The following is a 24622-nucleotide window of genomic DNA, read 5'->3' as shown; positions in this document are numbered from 1 at the left end:
GCTAATAAATAATACTTTACTTTGTGTATAATAAAGCGTAAAGGCGTGTTTAAGTCTAACGCACGTAATCAACAGGATATTGGTATAATTCATTTTTAATAAGATCGACCAATATTCCTCTAAAGATTGACGACCAGTCGATCGCGATCCCTGCTCTATAAGGCGTCGAATTTAACAAATGCCGATGATGTGTGATGCAATTCCTTGTTTACAGAATTAATACCCTTAATGTAAGTTTGTGGTAAACGAATCGACAGATATTTTATAAACGACGACAACAACATCCGGACGGATTGCACTAAACGACAATGACCACACACCACGTTACGGCGGCGGCGTTAAAAAAGCGATAAGATGAACACACTACGGCCTTCGTAGTGGTGGACGGTGGACGGTGGTGACCTTTGCGGCGAGAGCTATATAGTCATGTCGTTTATTGATGGGTCGCCGTGGTCGACGCTCCTCCGCCGCACTCGCGGGACAGCGACAATGGTGCGGCGGTAACGGTGACGGCGGTAACTGCTGGTTGGAAAACATTACACGCACAAAGCACACGCACGCACACGCACACACACACACACACACACACACACACACACACACACACACACACACCACAAGCTACATGGTGTGCACGCGAAGAGGTAACATACGACAATACCGCGCGTACGTGCGTATGATGTATGTGATGCGGCGAAGCGAGGCGCGTGGCCGACCGTGTGCGCTAGAACAGTCTGTGCTTGACCACGCGGTCGTATGGTCATCACTTTGCGTACGATGGTTCGTCCGTGGATGGTCGCGCTCCTGATGCTGCTTACAGACCGACGGTCGTTTGGGATCAGCCACGGGCCAGCCACCCACGCCGCTGAGGTCGCGCCCGCAACCACCGACGAAGACGTCGACGTCGACACCGCCTCAGTCAACGCTACCGGTAATGCGATAAGAATATTTATATTTAGGTATTCAATATCTTGTGTCGTGACATTTTTTATGAATATAAACATTTTTCCTTCGGTCATCACTAATCTATAAAAATAAACACATACCTATATAATATTATATATTATGTTACCTATATTATAGTACCTACATCCCCATGACATAGAAATCTGTCCACGAGACAGAAATAAAAAATCGTCGTTAGTCAAATAGATCTTTTTGTTTTACTGAAAACCAAAATAGGTTAAGACATGGTTACCTTTGCTGCCAAAAAAATAATATATATATTTTTTCTCATTATTAAGTAAAAATAACATTTTTAACAATTATAAATAAAAATATATAACATTTCGTACAAATAAATTATAGGTACCTCCTTTGAAAAAAATAGTCTAAAATGGTTTCTTTACATATATTTTATATTATAATGGTTTATTACACGCACCTAAATAAAAGTTTTTTTTTTTGTAAGAAATAGTAAATTTACAAACGTAATCTCTAGCTACACCCTAATTTTAGTCATGTGTTAGAAGAAGTTTGAAGAAAAATAATTGGTACCTATATTATATTTATTCTATTATGTATAATATCTCACATTAAATTCGTGTCATCGTTTTTATTCCGCTAAAATGAAATTATTTTCAGTATGATTTTGGATTTTCAATGGAAAATATTTATTAATATTTTCTTTTATAATGATTAAATAATAAATATCATAAAAATAATACAAACACTTTGTATACATCAGTTGACGCTTTCTTATAATTTATTACCATTATTATTAGATGTACAGCTAAATGTTATGTATTATTTAAAGTTTGGTAAGAAAAGTTAGATTTAATTGTTAAAAAAAAAATACTGTATAATATGTTGTGTAATATTGATATTTACATAGTATTGTGTATCGTAAAATGTTGTTAATATACGATTTTAACAAAGATTTTTTCTGAGAACTGAAGATAATATAACAGAATTAACTAATAACTATAGGTAGGTAGTAATGTAGTATAAAACTTACTGGTATAGAAATGGAAACACGTATACCATTGAGTAAGGTTATTAAAAACATTATAAAATATTATATTATTATATGGCTATTCGCTATTGTTACTATCATAAATAATATATAACAATGAAAATGTTCTTTTTTCATTTGTAATAATAATTCTTTTGAATATAGCTAATCTTTATTATAAAGTAGTTTTGATAAATTACCACTAATTGTATTTTGGCGACATAATAATATTTTCATTTTTCAAGTCTGTGAATATTTATTGTATTATTATTTATTATAATTTTCCTTTCATCAGGCCCACTTTAAAGGGACCAGGATAATACAAATATTGAAAAATATTCTACGTGTGAAACACGGGTAATTGTTATAGTCTTATAGATGTTGTTTGATAATATGGTAGTATTGAAATCATCATATTATATCAAATATTATTTAGAACATTTCTTTGACCTTTTATATTCTTTATAAAGTAAGGCAGCAAATTAACGAATATAACATCTCGTCTTAGGGTCTTTTGATTAAAAGTTTAACACAAGGTTAGTAAAACGAAATTCTCAATAGTTTTTGATAATTTTGTATAAGCAAACATTTGACAATTGACAATTAAAGTTATTTCATACGTATTTCGTGTAGGTATGTGATGACTATGAATATTATATTCAATTTCAACTGTTTGTAATTTTCATAATTACTTTTTCAGAGTTCACTATTTTACCGTTTATAGATTAATGTTTCAATTTGCATAACAATAAACCAAAAGATTATTTTTGGAAAAATCATTCGCTATAATATACATATAATATTCCATAAAATTTAATTTGTAAAAATATAATGACTATACATTTAGATGGTTGGATATTAATGTTAGTTTATGCCAAAGCTTGATGTACAAACACACATCGTAAGCACGTGTTTGTGTTTCTGTAATTATGTACTTAAATATAATATAAACATGTACTATCGATATATATCATGTAATATGTGTGTGGATCACCGAGCATTGTATAGTCACGTATGTTGGGGTTGGTAGGTACTAGGTAGTAGGTACAAATCATTGACTTTAATAGCAATTATTGAGATTTCTGTATGTTTAATCGACGCGTTTCTGAAATACTATGGTGAATGTATTGCATCAGAAACCGTTGATCCAGCATTGAGGAAATAGCAACGGAAACCCATCGGCCACAGGAAATAAGAAGAAATTGTATAAGAGAAAAAAAAAATGTGAAGAAAAAAGTATCGTGTGTATAGGTGGATTGAGAAAAAAAAATGACCGGTGACATTTTTCTCAAGAAAAGATTGCCCGATCGGTTCTGGCCAGGCAATTAGTTAATGACCAACACGGTACATGGTCCACTTTAAATAATTAACGCACAGGGAATGTTCTATTCCTTCTCTGTCTTACCGTCTTCTTTTGTAATTGCACCGCCGCAATTAAAAATACTGATGTCTCCAGACGGCCACACATCGATCTATGGAGGATACAATAATAGGTATTACTCGGATTAATAGGTACAACACGCACAACTGTATACATTCGTATACACACGCACATATATGCTTGCATTCACAAATGTTGAAATGTGTAACAATATGAAATTAAATATAAGTAACAATAATATTAATGAGTAAAAATATAGTTTCTTTTTCTGATACAATTAAGAATATTTTCTATTCGAATTTTTCTCATACCTTTTGGTGCTATTTGTACCTATGAATAGATTTTATTTTAAATTAAATTATTATTACCTGTTTAAAAAAAAAAAAATTTCAATTAAATAATATTATGCTAGTAGGTTCAGAATACGTAAAGAATTCACTAGTACATATTATTATTATTTATTTGTATAAGGATGATTTAAGGGCAAGTCCTAAGCAACAATTAGACAGTTGTAGAATAAGTATAATTAAATAAGTTAATACGAATAAACATTCAGGTAATATACTGAAATGTATAAGTTAATTTTAACTAATTTTCAACAAATAAGATGGTTGATTAGAATTTTAGGAAAAGACTCAACTATTTATAGACATCTACTCGAATATAAAATGTATTACTTATATTATAGAAAAGTATTTTACTATTTTACTATAGATGTGCAACGTGTTGTAAATTGGAATTTGTAATATTTAAATTAACTACATTTATCAATGTTTATATTATCGAACCAAAAATACGGGTAATACAATCATAGGTACATTAGCAATTTTAAACGATTTCGAAAAAAATATATTTATACATATATAATACAACTGAAAATTGTATATGCGGGTAATATGCCAGAATGTGAACTCGTTAATAGTAAAACTTCCGACGATTTCGTTTGATCGTTTAAACTTTTAACTATATATACCATATATACTTAAATAATACTATATTATGACGTTTACACAATCTACATTCAAATACTTTAATATATACAAACGTATAGAAACGTATACATTATAATATATAGTGCAGAACATTATTTTTAGTGCACAATGCAAACGTTGATCTATAATTATTTTACGGAAGGGTAAACCGCTAAAAAAAATAATCTGAATAATTAGACATATGATATTATGAAGTTTGGAAACAATATAAGTCTACATAGTCCTATCTTAAGTCGGCGTATTATGGGTATTAACTTTCTCACGGTTAACACACGCCGCTTAAGGATGTAATTACGAATTGCAGGAAACCCACTCACGGGCGGCAGACTTCCATGAACGCGAAACCCCTTGGAGGCAGACGTGAGCCCAACACGATATTCTCTCACATACACACACAAACACACAACTGCTCCATCGCAATGTGTATATGTAATATGTATACTATATTTTTGTATGTATATGGTCGTTTTTGATTCAACACACACCGTTAATTTGGGTTTTATGAAATCAAGATAACATCGTCGTATAACTGTACATTAACCCCTTGTGTGTGTGTGTGTGTGTGTACGTCCCGTCTGCTTGGTTCCCGCAGAGTAGTGTATGTTGTTTACCATAATATATTCTGGGTTTGGTTACCACCGGGTTTAGTACTTAAAATACTGGGGCACTGTAGGAGTTATCATTTTGACAACTTGAACTAAAGCTGTCAGAATACTAAAACAACATATTATACTGAATTACATAATATAGACGGTACCTACCTAATACCCATATATTTTCATAATTTCATTGTTGGTAAGGCAGTGAGAAGCCTCGAGTATAAAATGTATGAGATTTTAGTTTATTTTATACTATTGGTAAGTCAAGATACAATTATAATATGATTAGAACGTGTAGAGTTTAAGATGTTTGAATAATAATATATCAACACTTATTTTTGGTAAGTGCTACATAGCATATTAATGCAATTTATCACTCGTTAGGAATAACATTATAAATTATAAACTAAAATTCGGTTTTTTTTTTTATAAAATGTTATAATTTACATAAATATATTTCAATATTTGTAAACTGTAATAAGAGTATTTTTTTATGGTAGATCAATAGTTATGATATTTTCAAAGTTGAATATTAAGTGCATATTACATATTACTGGAAATATATCATGCTTCTGTTTACAATATTTTTAAACTCCATTTTATTAAAATATTTTATCATTTATTATACAGTATTATATAATATTATATACTAAATAACGAAGGACGAAGGTATAATGTATATATAATATATATATATTGACATAGGTATATGATATAGTTGTTGTATACCATTTTAGATTTCTTGTTTAGTTAAAATTCAATAATTCATATTTTGCACTTTACGATATAAAATATTATGGAACCTTTAAAACTTTTGTTTAGTATTTATAAACAAGGTAATAATATGTAGCGTTCACACGAGTTTCATTGATTTAGAACCGTTATAATTTGATAAAACTATGATTTAAAGAAGGTAGTTGTTTTTGAAATAATAATATTTGAAATAATTATTAATTAACATACAGTCTATGATTAATATATTATAGGTATCTAATATTATTATGCAGATTATACACATCAATACAATATTATATGTATTGAGTTTATGTAGATGTACCTAGGTACTTATTTCATTGCCTTATTTTAACTCACGCAAACAATATTGTTGAGACATAAGGGTGCAGCATTCACTTTAATATTTTGAAACGTAGGTAGGTATTACAGTTAAAGAAAACCGTTAGTATTTTTTTTCTTACAATTTTCTAAATAATAGTAACATTATTAAAATACGTTATTCGTATGTGAATGATTTTATAATAAAACAAAGTTCCCACGAGACAGTTAGAGTTTTTGAATTGGCCGCCCTCATCTGCAGTTCCGCATATATAAACATTAATTATTTAGTAACCTTAGTTGTTTAACTAATAGGTTGGTTAGTTACTTATTTTACGGTATGTTGTACTAGTTAGGTTATCATTTTTATTTTTTACTCATATGGCTCAAGTTTGTCTAAAAAAATACTGCTCATACACACAATTACTATTAATTTTGCGTACATAATATGTATAATACATTATCATTTATCAAAACAGATGTTTATTGTTTATAGATTATTGATCATTGATAGTTTCTATTTATATTGTAAAACGTTGACAGAGATGAAAGATGTGTTCAAATAGATATATAGGAAGGTAGGTAATAAACTAAATACAAATTATAGTGATATTTTATAGAATTACATTTTATTTAAAATTATGAATTGTATTTTAAATATTTTTTCGAGTGATAAGTGTTTTATTGTTTTGTTGTATTTATTTTATTTTTGTTCTATTTTTTTGTGTTTATTGATTACTCCATATTACTAATATATTGTGTGTTACAAATTATAATACAATGACAATCAATTATCACATATTAAAATTTCAAATAATAGTTTCTGTTTTATATTTAAAAATGAAAATGCTTTTACATAATCGATTTAATGTAGGTGCCTACCTACCTATATTTATCAAAAATGTATATTACTTTGATGCAGTATCTAGGTATACATGTTTAATTTAAGTATAGGTATTCTCCAAAATAATATAATATCAGGGCTCGTAAGTGCATACATTTGCATATCAATCTCACCAAGTCATATTAAATGCTATATTGCTATATGGTAACAGAAATATTAGTATCAATAAGGTGACAGGTTGAGTATAATATGACATTTTACATTTAGAGTGGTCATCTATAACAATAGTAACCAGGAACCACATTAATAAAAGTAATACGATTGTTCCGTCGTCGGTGATGTTTTTGCTGAAATAAACTATAAACTATAATATTAATTATTACCTATTAGCAAGTAGTACTAATAGTAACTAACACCTATTACTTATATTTGCTTGTTATCATTCCATATTAGTTATAGGTACTAGGTAAGTATAGAACCAAAAATATTTTAATATTGTATGCAATATGCATTGTATAATATTTTTATATATGTGTGTGAGTGTATCATGTGTATTTGTAATAATGAATTAAACACTGGGGACTATGGCAAAAAGAGGTAATGTGGCGTGTGTATTATGCGTGTACCGTTAGTCGGACTCTTCTCTGTTTTTTTTTCTTTATTGCCTGCACCTAAAATACTCAATGATATAACATTTTCATTAGACGTGATGGTAATGATTAAGTATCATAATATATCATAACATTGTATACAAAATAATGCTCACAAAATGCGTTATGTTTATCATGCAGATTTTCTTACAAAGTGATTTACACAGGAAAAACCTTAGATCTACGTTTTTATTGAATTTATTAGTTGTACAATACTACGGTATACGATTGAAGAGTTATGTACTGTAAGGTACCTAAATATATAATATTATATATCACTTTTTAAACATTTTTAAACTAAGAAAGAACCCGAGAATCTTTTGGTTCAATAATATTTTCATTTATAAAACCCTTTCAATTGTTAGTCATTACTTTTTACTATTAGTTTTTACTATTCTAACATATTTCATTGGGATAAATTACATTCATATTTTTGGAAAAATGTTCTATACGGCAACGTATTTTTTAATAAAAAAAATATAAAAAAAAACCAATGTTTGATTATTTTTACGGTAATACGGTTTACAGTATTATAAAAACTCAATTAAAATATAAAAATACCTAAATCAGCTATTAGTAAGAAAGTAACATTTTCGATTATCTTTCTCCTTTAAGGAAAGCTTGTGTTGGAGAAAGAGAGTTATTATATATATGATACAATTATTATAATTATAAAATTTACAAAATACAGAGTATAGGTTCTAAGTACATATAAAGATAAATAAACAAATATAGTTTAGAAATATTATTAAGAAATCGTACATTATAAAGAAAGAAATATAAAATAAACATATTAGTCTAAGATACACGAATAAAATCTCATAGATTAATACTTACAAAGCTTAGCATATAAAATACAATTACAGCAACTCATTATTTAACTCCGGAAATAAATATTTATATATACCAAGCATTTAATATTAATCCTTTCATCCCCAAGTATTTTTTTTTAAATTCAAAAGGCATATAATTGAAAAACGTTGGTCCAAGATAATCTACAAAACATTGACCAAAAGATTTATTTGTATAATTAACGGTCAATTCATATTTCCTCAATTCTCTTTTATTGCTTAACTCTATATGATAATTATCTAAGTTAAATTTCTTAACCAAGTACGTCTTATTTGTTTATAAGCTATTTGTAAAGCACTTATATTATATAAATACATAAGACCGTATGAGTTGACTTTTTGAAATATTTTAAACATAGGTACTTAACATAATATTAGAAATAAAAATAAATAATTTGTATTATACTTTTGCTGTAACTAAAGTTTTTTAAAATTTTTTTTTTAAATTTAGAAATTGCGTCAGTTGGGTGTAGTTATAAAGGACGAAGTTATGATCCAGGATCATTGGTTAATACAGACCAACCGTGCTTAAAATGCACGTGTGTCACCGGAAGTTTGGTATGCCATTTGCAAATTTGTCCAGAATTACCAGATCCACCACCTCAGGGATGTGTGATAGTTCACAAGAAGAACAAATGTTGTGCGCACCTTCAATGTTATTATGGTAAAATATACATTTTAAACTCTTTCAGAATATAACATAAGTTATTCATGCAGATAAGAATAAAATAATAAATATATATTGTAGGTAGGTAATATCCTATATTTTAATTTATTATTCTAAATAGAAAAATGTTTTGTGTGGTTGAATGTAAAGAAAAATTAATAAATAGATAACACTCCAAGGGTAAAGTACAGTAACTTATGAATAGTAAAGTTAATATTATTAAGTAAAATATTAAGGTAGGTAATAGTAAAGGAGTACATAACATCAAAATGGAAAACATACATCTGTTATTTAAATTATAATTACATCATATTTTTAACTTCGAACATGAATAAAAAAAATATTTTTTTGATTGCATATTATTGGTAGGCGGCATAATGAACTATTAGTGACATAAGTATTTTTAGACTTATGTATAGCAAAAGGCCGGTTATTTCTGGAATTAAAAGAGTTACCTACTTTAAGACCAATTTTATGTAATATTTCTGGAAAGTCTAATACCGTTCAAGATTTTATAAACAAAAGTAACATCAAATACTAATTGTCTAGTCTTAAGTGACTTTAAACCGTAACAATAGCAATATCATTGGTGTTTTGATAAATTAACTTAGTTTTAAAGGCGTAAAAATGTAAAAAATGTCTCTAGACCACCTTTAGTTTATTAATTAAATACAATTGATTAGGATAACATAAAACTGTACCAAATTCAAGTGAAGATATTAAGATATTAAGATATTACAAGTTATAACAATACAGTACTTTCAGACACAAAGGTTTATTAAAATCGTGGCAGGTATATGTTTGATAAACCCTAAACCACGAAGACTTTTCCCATACTTATATTTATATGGGCATTAAATAATAAATCAGTCGTCAGTATTATTGTTAAGTTAATTGCAGACAAAGCTATTATAGTAGCTATTACATTTATAGTAATTTCTATAATAAATATCTACTAGATAGGTACTATCATACTACAATAATTGATCTGTCATACATTTTTGGATCGATTGTCTTAATGTTAACATAATAGCAAGCTATAGCCTATGATTATCTTTATTACATTTATATACATTAGACATATTACAGGTGTGAAAAAATTAAAAATTAAAAAAAAAATTAATATTATGAAGAATATAAGAATATAATATTCATAACATTCATTATATTATTATTATTATTTTTTTTTATTAGGGTTAAGGCTTCAACTAGGTCATTAGCCTGTGGTACTGTAGGGGAGGTTACTGTAGATTTGTTTACACGTGTGTGTTTGTTTTGGCAGAATTTTTAATTTGGACACCTGTAGGTATCTGCCATGCCCGGGTGGGGGATGGCGGCACTTGTTCTCCGGACACCGTGACTTGCCCGAAGAAAAATGCCGCCCGCGACCGAGGTATCGAACTCGGGTCGGCCACTCCGTCCCCCTCATTATATTATTATGTATCTCGTATAGTCGTATTTCAAAATATTTATAGTGTATTACCTGCTACTGAATGTTTAAAATTAAAGTTAAACAACATTAGTCATTTCACATCAAATTGTTCAATGTTCATAGTATCGACATGATATAAGTAAATACTAAATACAGGAAGTATATTACAATAATTATAGATAAAGTTATCTTCAGTTCACCTTTTGAAATCCATTTCTTAAAATTGTATTATTACAATTATTATAATACATCTAAATAAACAATAAACAAAAAAAATAATGCAAATTATAGCCACTTGAAATATGGCATGGCGGGCATATGCCTACCTATACTATGTGAAGTTTTAATTGTAAACTTACTGTTTGTATATACAAAAATATAATGCATTATATACCTACTATTATGGACTATGGTTACGTAAAATTATACTTACATGTGACCGAACACCTAAATACTTAGCATATCAAGTCACCACCGACCAGACCTATATGAAAACGGTATGTACTGTTTAGTGGACAGTAGTGAATAGCTCAACGAGAATTGCAGGTTGGGTTGACCGCGCAAAATCTAGACAAGACAAATGGACTTTACAACTGACAAAGAAAGGTGTTTTAAATGAAGGAATTTTGATCGTATATGTATGCTAAATAAGTTTAGACACGCAAAATGACAATACAAGTGTTTCGGGTTGATTTATGAATGGGATGTACACGTGGTGATTTTTTATCGCCTCTTCTTTTCTGTATATTGCCTTGAGGTCGACCGCCGCTCATCGCCACTGCCACAGGTCATTCATTCAAGACCAGTTTACCAGTAAAAAGAGTGATGTGCGCTTGCCAATATTATTTTTTGCCAGTTTTTAAAACTAGTATTTATAATAACTCTACAATATACACAAATTTAAATTCAAATTATATTGAAAAAAAAATCGTCATTCATGAAAGAAAACAATTTTCAGATAGCTCTAGAGCAGACTTATTTATATAATAAATATTAATATAGTTAATTATCTATGGGCTATCATAAATAATAATAAAACGAAAATTGAGACATATAATATCGTGTATGTTTGCGATACATTCAATCACATTGTCTTCGTTGTATCGAACGAAAAATTACATTGAATTTGATTAATTTAAATATATATAATAAAAATAAATATTTTTGAAGAAAAAAATATTTTATGCTAATTGAACCATATTATGCTTTTGATTGAACATATATTAAGAGTACGGTTATTAATTTGTTATTAAAAATTATTTAAAGAAAACATCATGTTCATACGAGTTCACAGATACTAGAAACGGGTGTTATTATTCTTCAAAAATGTATAATTATTTTGTATAACGGTTAATTACACCATGTAATTATACTTAAGTACCATTTCCACCAAAAACAAATTTGGTTGGTGAGCAAATGACTAATGGCTGATTGATGTAGGTTCCATCATACTTTAAACGTTACTTATTACTGTTTTAGTATTCAATTATACATCAAGTCTACCTCCTACCAACATTTTTAATATTCTTCCTCAAAATATATATTCAGTTAACATCTGTTTGATTATTGTAGCTACCTACACAAATAAAAATATACTGACATGAAGAAAATAGTGAATATGGGTCGGACCCAAGAAACAAACTCCACGGAACTCGCTCTGCTGTATAGTAGATTTTGAGTGCACCTTGTCATATAATTGAGTAGGTCAATGCAATGCAGTGTTCCCAACCTATGGGTCTCGACCCAATATTGGGTGGCGCATTTCTGTCGATGGTTCACACGCATATGAGATTTAAAAATTTTACTATACAACTGTTATTATTTTAAAGAGGAAAAAATATTATTTTTATTTAAATATCCAGTTTCTTAGATAAAAAAGCTCTTAAGAGATTAACGAGACCTTTTGCAAAACTTTTTTTAATTCCAGTAAAAATAACAAATCAAAAATAATTGCATTAAAATTTCAATCCTTTGGAATTAAAACTAATAATTGTAAGAATTTACAAAATAACCACAAAATAACTAACAAATTTTTATGATTTTGACCAATTTTGTAAACATTTAAACTTCAGACACTTGAAAAAAAAATTTGATATATCATTTCGATAATTTTAAACTGCTGTAAGAGAAACTTAATATTACATTTTAATGGTTTTTGATTATAATCAAAAAATTAATACTTAACATTAATTGAACAAGTCAAACATTTCAAAAATGTATAATTATCTCTAAAAATCTAAGATATTATGAAAACTATATTATGTATCTATAGAAAATGCTAATATAAATATTCCGTAAAAGTTAAAGTTTCTACGGTTCTTTCATTTAAAATTACTATACAAAAATATAAAATTGATTTTATCTACAATATTGTTGCTGCTATAACTATTGTCGTTTTTTTGACATTTTTATTTTTTAGTTTTTCCTAGTTGATTTCTAACTATATTAGGTAGATTCAAATCACTACAACGATCTATTCTTTAAGTTGAAGATTGAAGCATTTTTACTACTCATAAAAGCTATAGATAACATCAGACACTAAAAAACTAGATATTATCATAAAACCAATATACATGCATCGCTCCGTTACAAATTGAACATCATAAAATTAGAGAACATAGAGCTTATGTACTACCCGTTAAGTATGAACGTTCAGATTGTTAAAAGTTAACTCTCTACTTCATCACAAGCTTCGGCTTAAATAAGTAGATAATTATATTTATATATTATATATTTTATTGTGCTTATATAATTCAAATTATAAAAATAATAATAAAAAAAAATAACGATTTACAAATTGTGTAAATACTAAATTTTATTATAATTTAATTTCTAATCGGGCTTAAACTATTTACCTGCATTTATTTATTTCTTATTTTCTTTCAAAGTTTATTATCATAGTATGGTTAAATATTTCACTAAAAATAAAATTATTAAGACTGAACAAGTAAAATAAATGTAAATAAATAAATGGACGATTGATAATGCGATGATAGGATTTTTTTTGATTTCTATAACATTAATTTTAAGCCAGTAAAAATGTAAAATAAATATTAGCTTATTATTTGCCACATGAACAAGCTTCGCTGCTTGGCGATGAATAAATATTCACACGCAACTGTATTCGATGAATACAGTACGTATGATATTATACTGTATAATATATAAAGAGTCACACCCGACTTATGGATCCCGTTAGCTATACCATTAATTTTAAAAATCAGTCAGATATACTTGCATACGTTTTTGAATCCTCTAATCATACCGTATTGGCTGAACATCAAACAAAATTTAAGATTGGTACAAAAACTTTATTTTTACATAGAAAAAGTGAAATCCATATAAATAAATATGAATGTATTATTTATGTATCCATGTAGTTTATAAGTTTTAGTTATCATTGAAATTAGGTATGTATAATTAACTACACTAATACTATATGAAAAAAGAGAAAATAGTATTGGGTGTCAGTAAAAGATTGAAAATTAATTTTACCATTGTTCGTTGCATTAAATATTTAAAAAATAGCATTTTTATAGGCCAAACCATAATGTATTAGTATTACTTATTATGTAACTTGTGGCACCTATTTGTTAAATATATGAATAGGTAATAATATAGCGTATAAGAAGTTCAATAATAATTATATTCGATTTTACTTTGGCAGTTAATGATAATAATAATTACTTACAAGTAATAATCAATACAGTCAATGTCATAATTTATAAGAATATAATATTACTTAGACTTGTAGACATATAGTAATAAACTTTGATTATAAGTTATTGACAGTTGCACGAATATTTTATCCTCTTTAAAGTCAAATTAATTATTCAATAAATCATTCTCACTAAAATTACTAATAACAATAAAACATACAGTTTAACATAAATTAAAAATATTATTTGTTTTATTTTTATCCTTAACATAATTTATTTATTTATATTTAATTTTATCAACCTAATATTATTTTCAACTGATTTTGTTGAAATTTTTCAATTTTCATGTCTTAAATTAAATAGGTACCTACCTAATTTATTAAAATATAATTTAACCTTGATTTATTTCTGATAATATAATATAACGTTATATGATTGGTTAAAATATTTTTTTTTATAAATTAAATGCAACAAAATTTTCAAAGTAAAATTAAAATCCTGATTTCCACATTGATTGTAGAACAATTTGATGCTGTTCATTCCAAACTATTTTCATTGCAAAATCGGTCTGGACCCGCAAGGATGGACAATTCTGCAATTGTGACATTTGACGGTTTACCTAAAGGTATTTACGAGGATAATATATTGTATTTATTCTGAAACAATTTCAAAACACCAATTAGAAAAAAAAACTTGATTATTTTTCTATTCGCAAGGATGTGTGATAAACGGTACGATTTACGCGGAAGGTTCGGCTATGGACAGTTCCAGTCTGTGTGAATATTGTTACTGCATCAAAGGGCATCAACAGTGCGTACGGCCCCAATGTTCTTTAACTATTCCAGGCTGTACAGCTGTATACAAAAAACATACTTGTTGCCCAATTAGATACAAATGTAAGTGTAAATGACGAGATATGAATATAATATATGAATAGGTATTTGAAATAATATTATTTTGGTTGGCGAGTATAAACGTTTATATAAAACCGTATAATATGATGATTTTCGTATTTTAAATTCATTAGAAATAAATATAAATAATTTAATGGTTTTATTGCACATTTGTACGTATGATAATAAACGAGTTTTAATCACTTTATAACAAATTCAATTATTATAATATGACCATTTTTTTTTAATATTAGGAATATACTAATTATATTGCATTTTCCATTTGATAATTAAATTGTTATAATAGTTTTAATGTTGTAAACTGACTGATTTGAATATTTGAGTACATTTTTATTTTAGCTTAATTACATTTATTTATTTTACAGGTTCACCATTACAAAATGCACATATAAAAAATACAGCAGATGCGACGACCACTGAAATGGCCTCCTCTTTATCCGCTCGACTTAAAGGTATCAAAACAATATTGTACGGACGATATAATAAATGATTTTAATCTCACTTTAAAACTAAAATTAATAGAATTTTATCCCTGCGCATTAAAATGGAAAAATGATGGATAACTCTAGGAAATTGTCATAAAAAACATAATTATTATAGTATCTATGATACGTGCATGGTACATCCATTGCATTGTTGTTAAATATTTATACATATGATGGTCTGAATCTATAAAAATTGGTATCTATTAAATTGTATTGTTGATGTCGTAAGACAAAATTAGAATATCACCAAGTGGCTAGACAATGTACTTTTGTATCGATTAAAATAAAAAATAATATTGGTTATTAATTATTGGTTTTTCGCACTTAATTATGTAAACACAGATTGTCGCATAAACGGTCGGCTGATATCGCTGGGAGAGCCCGTGATTGGCGTAGCGCGGTCGTCGTGCGAAACTTGTTTCTGCATCAACGGTCAGGTGCGATGTGACAAGGTGATATGTCCGCCAATCCGCGCCCAAATATCGCCCAATTGCGGACCGGTCTACTCGGAAGGGCACTGCTGCCCGACGAGCTACAACTGCACCAGCACTAGCAGCAACGGTACGTCTCGACGCCGCCGCGCGTTTCCCCGCACAGGGTCACTGACTTGTCCGACGCACCTATATACACCATTACACTATATTATGTATAAAAATATTAATCCTATACATATACGTGTATGTATATTATGTATATACACGTACATATCTATTATTTTAATATATGATGAATGATAATATTATTATCATCGTTTAAGTCCCGCGCGTTCGCTTTTCGTTTTCCCTGCACCGTGCACGCATCGTCCGGATGATATTATAATAAATCGCCGTTATTGATCCATTTTTCATCCTAGAATCGCACATCAGTCCGACTGTCACTCCTACGACGACGACGACGACGACTTCTACAGGTGTTGTTGCGACAACGCAGCCGTCCACCGTGACTGCAGTCGATGATGATGTCCTGCTTAATAGTTCGCCACCGCCTTCGACGCTGCCAACGCCTACGGCGGCCCAGGTAAATTATAATACTAATAATAAATAATAACTATTCTTTTATTAGTACCACCGCAGTTTTTTATTCGATTAAAACCATCATCACGTATGTTATAATATAATAGTATACAGCTTACGTGTTTATTGGGAAGTACCTATAACGTTTCAGACCGTTATTTGTGTCTCAACTCTCAAGACGCATTCCCTTAGTGAAATGTTAACAGTTCTCGATGTAAAAACCAATACATTTAAAAAAAATATAATTTTGGTGTATTTAAAAATTGAATTAAATGCCTAACAGTATAGATAATTACCATATATAGGTACTCCCTGTGGATGGTTTTTAGATTTTAACGCTTGAACTATTCGTTTATAACCCATTGCTCGAATATTATTTAATTAATTCATAATATTTTCAAAAATATATACTTGTAATAAAATCTGCATTTATACTCAGACTTGTCGGCGCTCTTCTGTAACCTCGAAGAAGGTTTAGTAACACGAGTTAAAAAATTCACATCAAGGCGTACATACTATGCAACATAAATTACAGTTCAGTGTGTTTAACAGATGTTGGTGGAGACAGATAGTACATCCAGTATCACGGTAAATTCAAAGAATGCGACTGATCAAATTACAGAAGAACCCATAGAATCGAGACATGCTAATCCTGCTAGTTTAATGCACGATGACTTTGGTGGATTGAATGTCACTGAAAAATCTAACAACTTTGAAATGGATTATGATGACCCAACATTGCCGCCATCTTTACCAAACCTCAAGTAATTATTTATTTTTTGTTTTTTGTAAACCAAAAACCAAACTGCCATTAAAATAATTTTAAAATAGAGATAAAAATTGTAACTTTAAGTATTTTTAACCAAGTTAAGTTAATACAAACAATGCGATGTTACCTATAACTTTATTTTAAAATTAAATTAAATAGATAGGTAATCTTTTCAGTTTTCTTCAAATTTGTTTAAGGTGCTAATTTTATTATTGCATTATATATGTTACAAAACTAATATTTTTTGAAATTTTAATAATTTAGCTATTAACTATACCTAATATAAGGGAACCGAAAAGTAGATAATACTGTATTGTTTATATTGAATTTAAGTTGTGCCAAACCTTCCTATTATACTTCACATAATAAACAACAAAATCTAACAATATCAGTTTGAAATTTTGAATTACTTTTCACTTATTTTTAATAATAATAATTTGTTGTTTGTGCATCTTTTTTTACATTTATAAAATATTTGATTAACATTTTATTCCTTACATGCAGAATCATACCATTCGTTGCAGCGGATGCAGTTGTCGATGAACCTACTGCAGCTTATGAAAATTATCAGCCTGTGATAGAACGTGTGTACAATGTATCAGACGTTGAAGAACCTCCTTTGCCCGTCGTCAATAGCTTTTCTCCACCTATTGAGACTGAGGGTAATGTTAATACATTTCATGATAGGTGTATACTGTTATAGCGTAATCTAATATTTACTCCAATTACGTAGAGTATGTAATATTAAAATTAAATATACTCTCAGTCTTATGTTTATAAATAATAATATAAAAATCTAATTTTTATAATTATGTATAATTTTTAGGTGGATTTATTCCAAAAGATTCTCCAAATGGTGCGATTTATCTACCTGACAAATTTCGAAAGACAACGGAACAGCCTACTGTTCACCACGATGAACCTGCAGTTGTAGGGCACCAACCAATAGGATCTGGTAACTTATTAAGTTGTTCTCATAGTGTTTTTGTTTAATTTATAATCAATTTTTAAATTTGTAAATAATCATATTACTAGATTAATTAGAAAAGTCTTAAATAAAATGAATAACTGGTAACATTAATAGACTGGGTATTAGGGTTTACTGCATTAGTCATTAGTAAATTCATTTGCCATCAATGAAAACGCGTGTTGTATTATTTATTTAAAATTTAAAATTAATAATTTAATAATTAGGTACATTCATAAGACTTTAAAACTATTGTAATTGGATTATTTTTTACCCAGAGACCGCCTATATGTTTTTTTAAACTGGTGTGTTGCATATTATATTTCTTCACATTTTCGCTTTATTTTGTAGATTTCTTAATGCATTTTTCAAACTAGATTGATGGAAAATAAAATTACCCTAAAATTAAACCTGTCTAAAGCCAAATTTGTGTTAAATTTTTGGGAAAGAAATATAATATTGAAAACTTTTAATGTAAAAAAAAAATGACAAAGTAAAAATAAGACTCATTACATACATAGTAATTTAATTATCCGGCTCAAAATTTAAATTAGTTATGCACAGAAAACAGTTACTAATTGAATAAACGTAGGTATTAAATAATACATTGTATAATAGTTTCAATATTACGTGATACCGTTTTTTAAGACAATTCTTATTTATTTTGCGAACATATGCTATATGCTAAATTGCTAACAACGATCTTAGTATTAAATTCTTCTTTTTTTTTTTTAGTTTGGTGCATATCCAATGGTAAGAAGTACAAACACGGTGAGTTGCTGACCGAACCAAGTGCTTGCGACATATGCATTTGCTTAAACGCCAAAATTGTTTGCCAAACAAATTGTCCAACCGTCAAAGTAGGCTGCCAGCGAATCAACGACCCGAACAATAGCACTTGCTGTGGCCGTATCGTTTGCAGTAAGTTTTTTAGTTTTTCTAATGAAGAATTTTATACCTGATTCTTCAAATCTTGTATAAACATTTTCTTTAGGTTAACTTTTAATGCAATTTTATTCTAATTCTATTCAAGAAATTCTATTTTTACTAGATTTACAGTTTATGTTATAGAGTTGACGTTTATTAATTATCGAATACATTATTTTAAATCTTCATAAATGAAAACTTTTAACCCATTTTTTATCCATTACAGATGAATATGAAAATTATATTACTATTGAGAATAATAAACAAATTGAAGTTACATCTGAAACAATTACAACCCCATCCACAACCACAACAAACATTAGAGATGCAGTTATAGAACATATTTTATATTCTGCACCATCAACTGATAAACCAGTTGTAACTTCATCGCCTAACACTCAAACGCCCATGAACGTGTCTTCGGAAACGCCTTCGTTAAAACCGATCACTTCCACTGTAAAGTTGGTTGCAACTTTGGCGCCTACCACTGAAAAATTGATAGTTTCTTCAACTTCAGCAACTATTAAACGCACAGAAGTCACAACACCTGTACCTAAGCCACTCGAAGACGAAGATTATAGTTTTGAAAGTATGTTTTCATTTTTGTTCAACGGCGATACACCAGAACCAACATCATCCCCTTCTTCACTGCCCTCGTCTACAAATAATATGGAATCAGAGACTCGCATTGAGCATCGAACAGATGACGAAATCGACGAGAAAGTTCATTTAGATGAACACGGACAAACCGACTTCATGTCACTCCCCAAACAACAACATAAACCTAATTTGAACCTAGCAGATACTGAACATCATGTGTATCCAAAAGAACACCACGATACAAACCCATCCTTTGGTATAAATCAGCACTCAGGAGATAAACATAACAAAGTCGAACCACAGGGAGTATACAAACCTTTAGAATCTAAACCAAATACTGAGACTAAGCAATACGTTAACGACAAGCTGAATTCCGAAATTAAACATCACGTCGACACCAAGCCACCACAATCAGGAATCAAGCAGCACGTTGACGTCAAATCACATCAAGAAATCAAGCAGCACGTTGATGTCAAATCACATCAAGAAATCAAGCAGTCCGTTGACGTCAAATCCCATCAAGAAATCAAACCGGATACCATACCATCTGGTACTAAACAACAAGCTGAGGTTAAGACACATTTCGATGTTAAAGAAAATGTTCACGTTACATCACCATTTGATTTAAAGCTTTATGACGAGGTAAAACCATCACACCAAGACTTTAGTAACCACCAAACTGAAGTCAAGTCACACTTCAGCGTGAGAGATCAACCTGAACTCAAAACACATCCGGATTCAAAGTTTCAATCTGATGACAAAATTTATGCCGATTTCAAGCATCAAAGTGAAGTTAATAAATACTTTGACGTTAAAGAGCAAGTCGAAGTCAACCAACCTTATTTTGATTTTAAACAACAAACAGAAATTAAGCATCATCCCGATTTTAAGCAATACGCTGACGTTGAAGTCATGCAGCACACCGATGTAAAACCAAATGTTGGGATGACACCATTAAAAACTAAGGTTGATACAGAGTTCAATTTATTGGCTTCCATGCTGAAAATATCTGGTTGTAATATATACGGACGTATGTACCGGGTGGGAAAAATAATATCTGAACTCTCCAATCCATGTTTGGAGTGTATGTGTACAGAAATCGGAGTACATTGTAATCAATTGAAATGTTGATATAGGCTGGAGGTCATAGCATACTGTCAGTCAAAAGAATAATATTCGCCATAAACTCACTAATATTACAAACGCATAGTAGTATTTGTGTGATTTAATTAATACCTACATAATTGTTCCACCATTTTGTCAGCATAAACATAGTTGGTATTTGTATAAACAAATTGGTAATTGATAACATTAGAATATGCATAAATAATTGTTAAGTTTTGTTTTGGATAACAAAATAAAATAAGTTAAATTATTCAAACATTATATGTTTGAAGTTTTGACGGTTTCGGTATAATTAAATAGATCGATAGCCTGTAAACAATGTGATCTCTTGTCAGTTAATCAAATATTTATAAATAGATACATTTAAACATTATGTATAAGGACATGTTGAGGGTTGCCACGTTTTTAATTTTATCATCGATATAAATTTTAAATAAATCAGCTGATATTAATTTTTTTATATTCGTACATTCTTAATTATTAACTTTTAAAATAAAATAAAATTAGTTTAATTACCTACATGTAAGCCAAATATTATTGATGACTGCTGATCATAATAATACGTAAGGTGTTGTAATATTTTAGGTGCATTATTAAAGTATTTAAAAACTTTAAATAGCTTAAAATAATATAGCTTGTATACAACAACATGGTCAATTCTATAAAATGTATAAAATTGCGTAGGCATATCAACTGTTAAATATGTGTACAATAATCAATAACTATAATATGTTTAATTCATATATTTGGTTTTAAAAAAAATATTTTAAGATCAATAATTAATAAAAAGTTAATTTGTTTTAAGTTTAAAATTTAAACAAACGAATATTTATTACTTTAAACAGTTAACAAACTCACGAACACATTTCAAATTGTACATTCAGATAACATTTTTTGTTATTGAATATTTACTATTTAGAATGATATATTGGTATATAATATGATGTTTAAACTTTAAATATAAACATTTCATTACAAGCTACATTATTTTATATTTAATTAATATTCGATAAGTTAATATTAATGAATATTATTATTATTTGTGAAAACGTGAATTGTTTTTTTTTTTATCTATTTAAACTAAAAAATATTTTTCCTATTTTTATAAGTACCTATAGGTTATATGAATAGTAAATAAACTATATTAAATTGTTCACTATCTAAATCAGCCTTTTGTAGTTTATATTATATTAATAAAACTAAAAAGATGGGTAAGTAGATGTCGCTCTGCAGTACAATAGGTTACAAGCGGGTCACTGTAATGGATAGTGTTAAATTTTAATACAATGATATAATATCATTGTATAAGAAAAACAATTCTGAGCGAAAACGATCAGTCAGCCTATGATATTACTAAGTATATTTGATGATATTAAGGTGAATAAAGTAATTTATATATAACCTATTTACGTGAAATTTTGTTTTAAATTTTCAAACATTTTATGAATTTTTAACTACAAAAAAATTATTAAATTATAAATGTGATACATTTTGTCAAAATTTGAACTTTAAATGCTTATTTACTACTTTTGACCCCTCCCCCCCCCCCCCCCCCCCCCATAGTACCAACTATATTCACTTTCCTATCAGAAAAGATACTGTTGAAGAAAATCTAAGCATTTTTACTGTCCTAAAAGGTAATGACAAGTACAAAAATTTAAAAAATAAAAATAAAAAATAAAAAAAACACACATCATTGTAAAATCAATAAATTCATCGATCCGCTCAGAATCTAAAATTAAACTCGTATCAACATTAATAAAAGTGTGCAATCAAAATATCTTCGAACCTTTTTCCGACGCTCAATGTAGTAGTTTTTTCTGAACCTTACAAATTATTGAATTGATACTTAATAGTAAACGACCGTTTCATCAATGATGGTAATCAACAACTGATATTCAGCATGTTTACGGGATCTATATTTTAATCATATATAAGTTACTTTTATGGTACTATCCTAGTATCCTGTAATAATCAAGCAGCAACCGAGTATACCAAAATTTGACTACAGCTCAACTTTTAAACCAATATATACCAGTTGTAACCATAGTTACCACGCACGACACGATACATGATGTAGCTAAGAATCAAGTTTGAGCCGTCTTAAGTATCTAGAGCTTCACTTTTATAATGTAAATTATCATGTGCATATTGAATTTGGGAATTTTAAAAACTGATGAAGTAGAGTGAGCGTAGAACTGTTGAAGACTGGGCCAAGTGCAAATCCAAATTAGATGTAATGTGGAATATGCACATCCTACATTTATAAACAAATACTGTACTACGAATTACGAAAGTTTTCAAATTGAATTAGCTTAGAATAAAATTACAAATGATCTAAAAATTTAAAAATTTTAGAACAGATTGAAGCTCAGTTCTATTCAGCGAAACTTTGAATTTTACAATGATGTGTCTTGTTTTGTGCAATGTGCATGTCTATGTTCATTATATACAAGACATAAATAGAAAAAATAGGAAAAAAATGCTTAGACTTTCAACTTGGGGGTGGTTTCTGGTAGCAATTTGAATATTAGATGCTACTTTTGAAAGATAAGAATTCCCAGTATTTTTTTTAATTAAACGTTAATTCTGGAAATTTTTATAAAAACCAGTTTTAACAAAATTCATTTTGTTTTCTCGGTGTAACTAAAAATGACGTAGTTACTTATATGATATTTATGTAAATGTGTTAGCAGTAATAGCATGTATATAATGTTCATAATATATAATATATAATATATTAATATAAAGATACCGCCGTAGCTACCTAAATATTAAATATATGTTTTGCGAATTGCAATCAAATAGATCAGGTTATCATTTCTATTTCAAACACTTACAAATCAAAATTAAACCAACCTACTCTTAATATTTTTATGTTGAAATATTGTACATTTTATATTATATTATATGGTTTAGCTTATGTCAAATTTTTAATCTTTAATTATTTAAATTCCAATTACTATGAATATCTTGTTACAAAAAACTTAATTCACCTATATAGCGCGTCAGTCGCTGAATTTCCCGACCGCTGAATAGACCAAGTTACTGATGGTCGTAGTTACCTAATATAGACCATGGGGGCACGGAATGTCTTCCACCGTTGATCGTACTTTCTAACCACTAGGTACCAGGACATGGTAGTAGGTACTGAAACTGTTGTATACAAACGGAACGTTCATGTAACGATCAAATGCAATCGTATAATCGTTACTAAATGTAATCATTACTTTGTAATTACAAGAGTACGGACCCATCACTACCTACTTCAAAATAATATTTTCACTTTTTTGAAATAGAACTCTTAAACACTTCACAATTAAATTTTCAAATGTTATTAAAAAAAACTAAAAATTGAATCAATTAATCACAATTTTAAAACGTAAAGAACTTGATTTCAAGTAAACGAGCAATGGCGAATTGAAATGTGTTTTCAGCCTTTTTATTGGATAACTAGGTTAGTTAATACTTAATACAATTGGCAAAAAATTGAAACCCTTGACAAAGTAGGTATTATAATTTATAATAATACTTGACAATAATTGACATTAGCGTACATGTGAGGGAACGCTCCGTTATTTCTTTTAAATTATACAGCCAAACACACCATTATACTAATGATTACTTTCTATACACACAAGTACTTGGAAAATTGCCTATATGTAACTCCTTAAAAACGGTTGGTATCGAGTTGTTTATCTTTTCCCCAACAATATTGTTTATTTTGAATTATACAATTG

At 28.7% G+C, this 24622-nt stretch overlaps 1 protein-coding gene across 2 annotated transcripts; it reads left to right on the top strand.

The window, feature by feature from the left end:
• Positions 1-680: 680 nt before the first annotated feature.
• On the top strand, positions 681-22401 carry LOC132941564 (uncharacterized). 2 transcript variants are annotated; one of them, XM_061009670.1, is made up of 12 exons: positions 681-931; positions 8776-8988; positions 14603-14707; positions 14799-14978; positions 15362-15448; positions 15824-16042; positions 16335-16498; positions 17047-17258; positions 17768-17925; positions 18090-18218; positions 18966-19151; positions 19384-22401. In XM_061009670.1, exons 1-12 carry the CDS (start codon positions 757-759, stop codon positions 20886-20888), a joined length of 3333 nt encoding a protein of 1110 aa, XP_060865653.1. In that variant the 5' UTR covers positions 681-756; the 3' UTR covers positions 20889-22401. The 2 variants fall into 2 exon arrangements, with proteins under 2 accessions (XP_060865653.1, XP_060865654.1); XM_061009671.1 differs by lacking the exons at positions 14603-14707; positions 14799-14978 and having other exon boundaries at positions 683-931; positions 19384-22399.
• The last annotated feature ends 2221 nt before the right edge of the window (positions 22402-24622 follow it).

This window comes from Metopolophium dirhodum, chromosome 3 (genome assembly GCF_019925205.1).
Source record: "Metopolophium dirhodum isolate CAU chromosome 3, ASM1992520v1, whole genome shotgun sequence".
In the NCBI taxonomy this organism is placed as follows: Eukaryota; Metazoa; Arthropoda; class Insecta; order Hemiptera; family Aphididae; genus Metopolophium; species Metopolophium dirhodum.
This window is presented reverse-complemented; position numbering and strand designations above follow the sequence as displayed.

What these genes read in the sequence shown, in the direction of transcription:
- LOC132941564 (XM_061009670.1), top strand. Translation starts at nt 757, where the DNA reads ATGGTCATCACTTTGCGTACGATGGTTCGTCCGTGGATGGTCGCGCTC. An exon ending in ATTTGACGGTTTACCTAAAG is followed by an intron (nt 14,708 to 14,798) that starts GTATTTACGAGG and finishes TCTATTCGCAAG; the next exon opens with GATGTGTGATAAACGGTACG. An exon ending in CACCAGCACTAGCAGCAACG is followed by an intron (nt 16,043 to 16,334) that starts GTACGTCTCGAC and finishes TTTTCATCCTAG; the next exon opens with AATCGCACATCAGTCCGACT.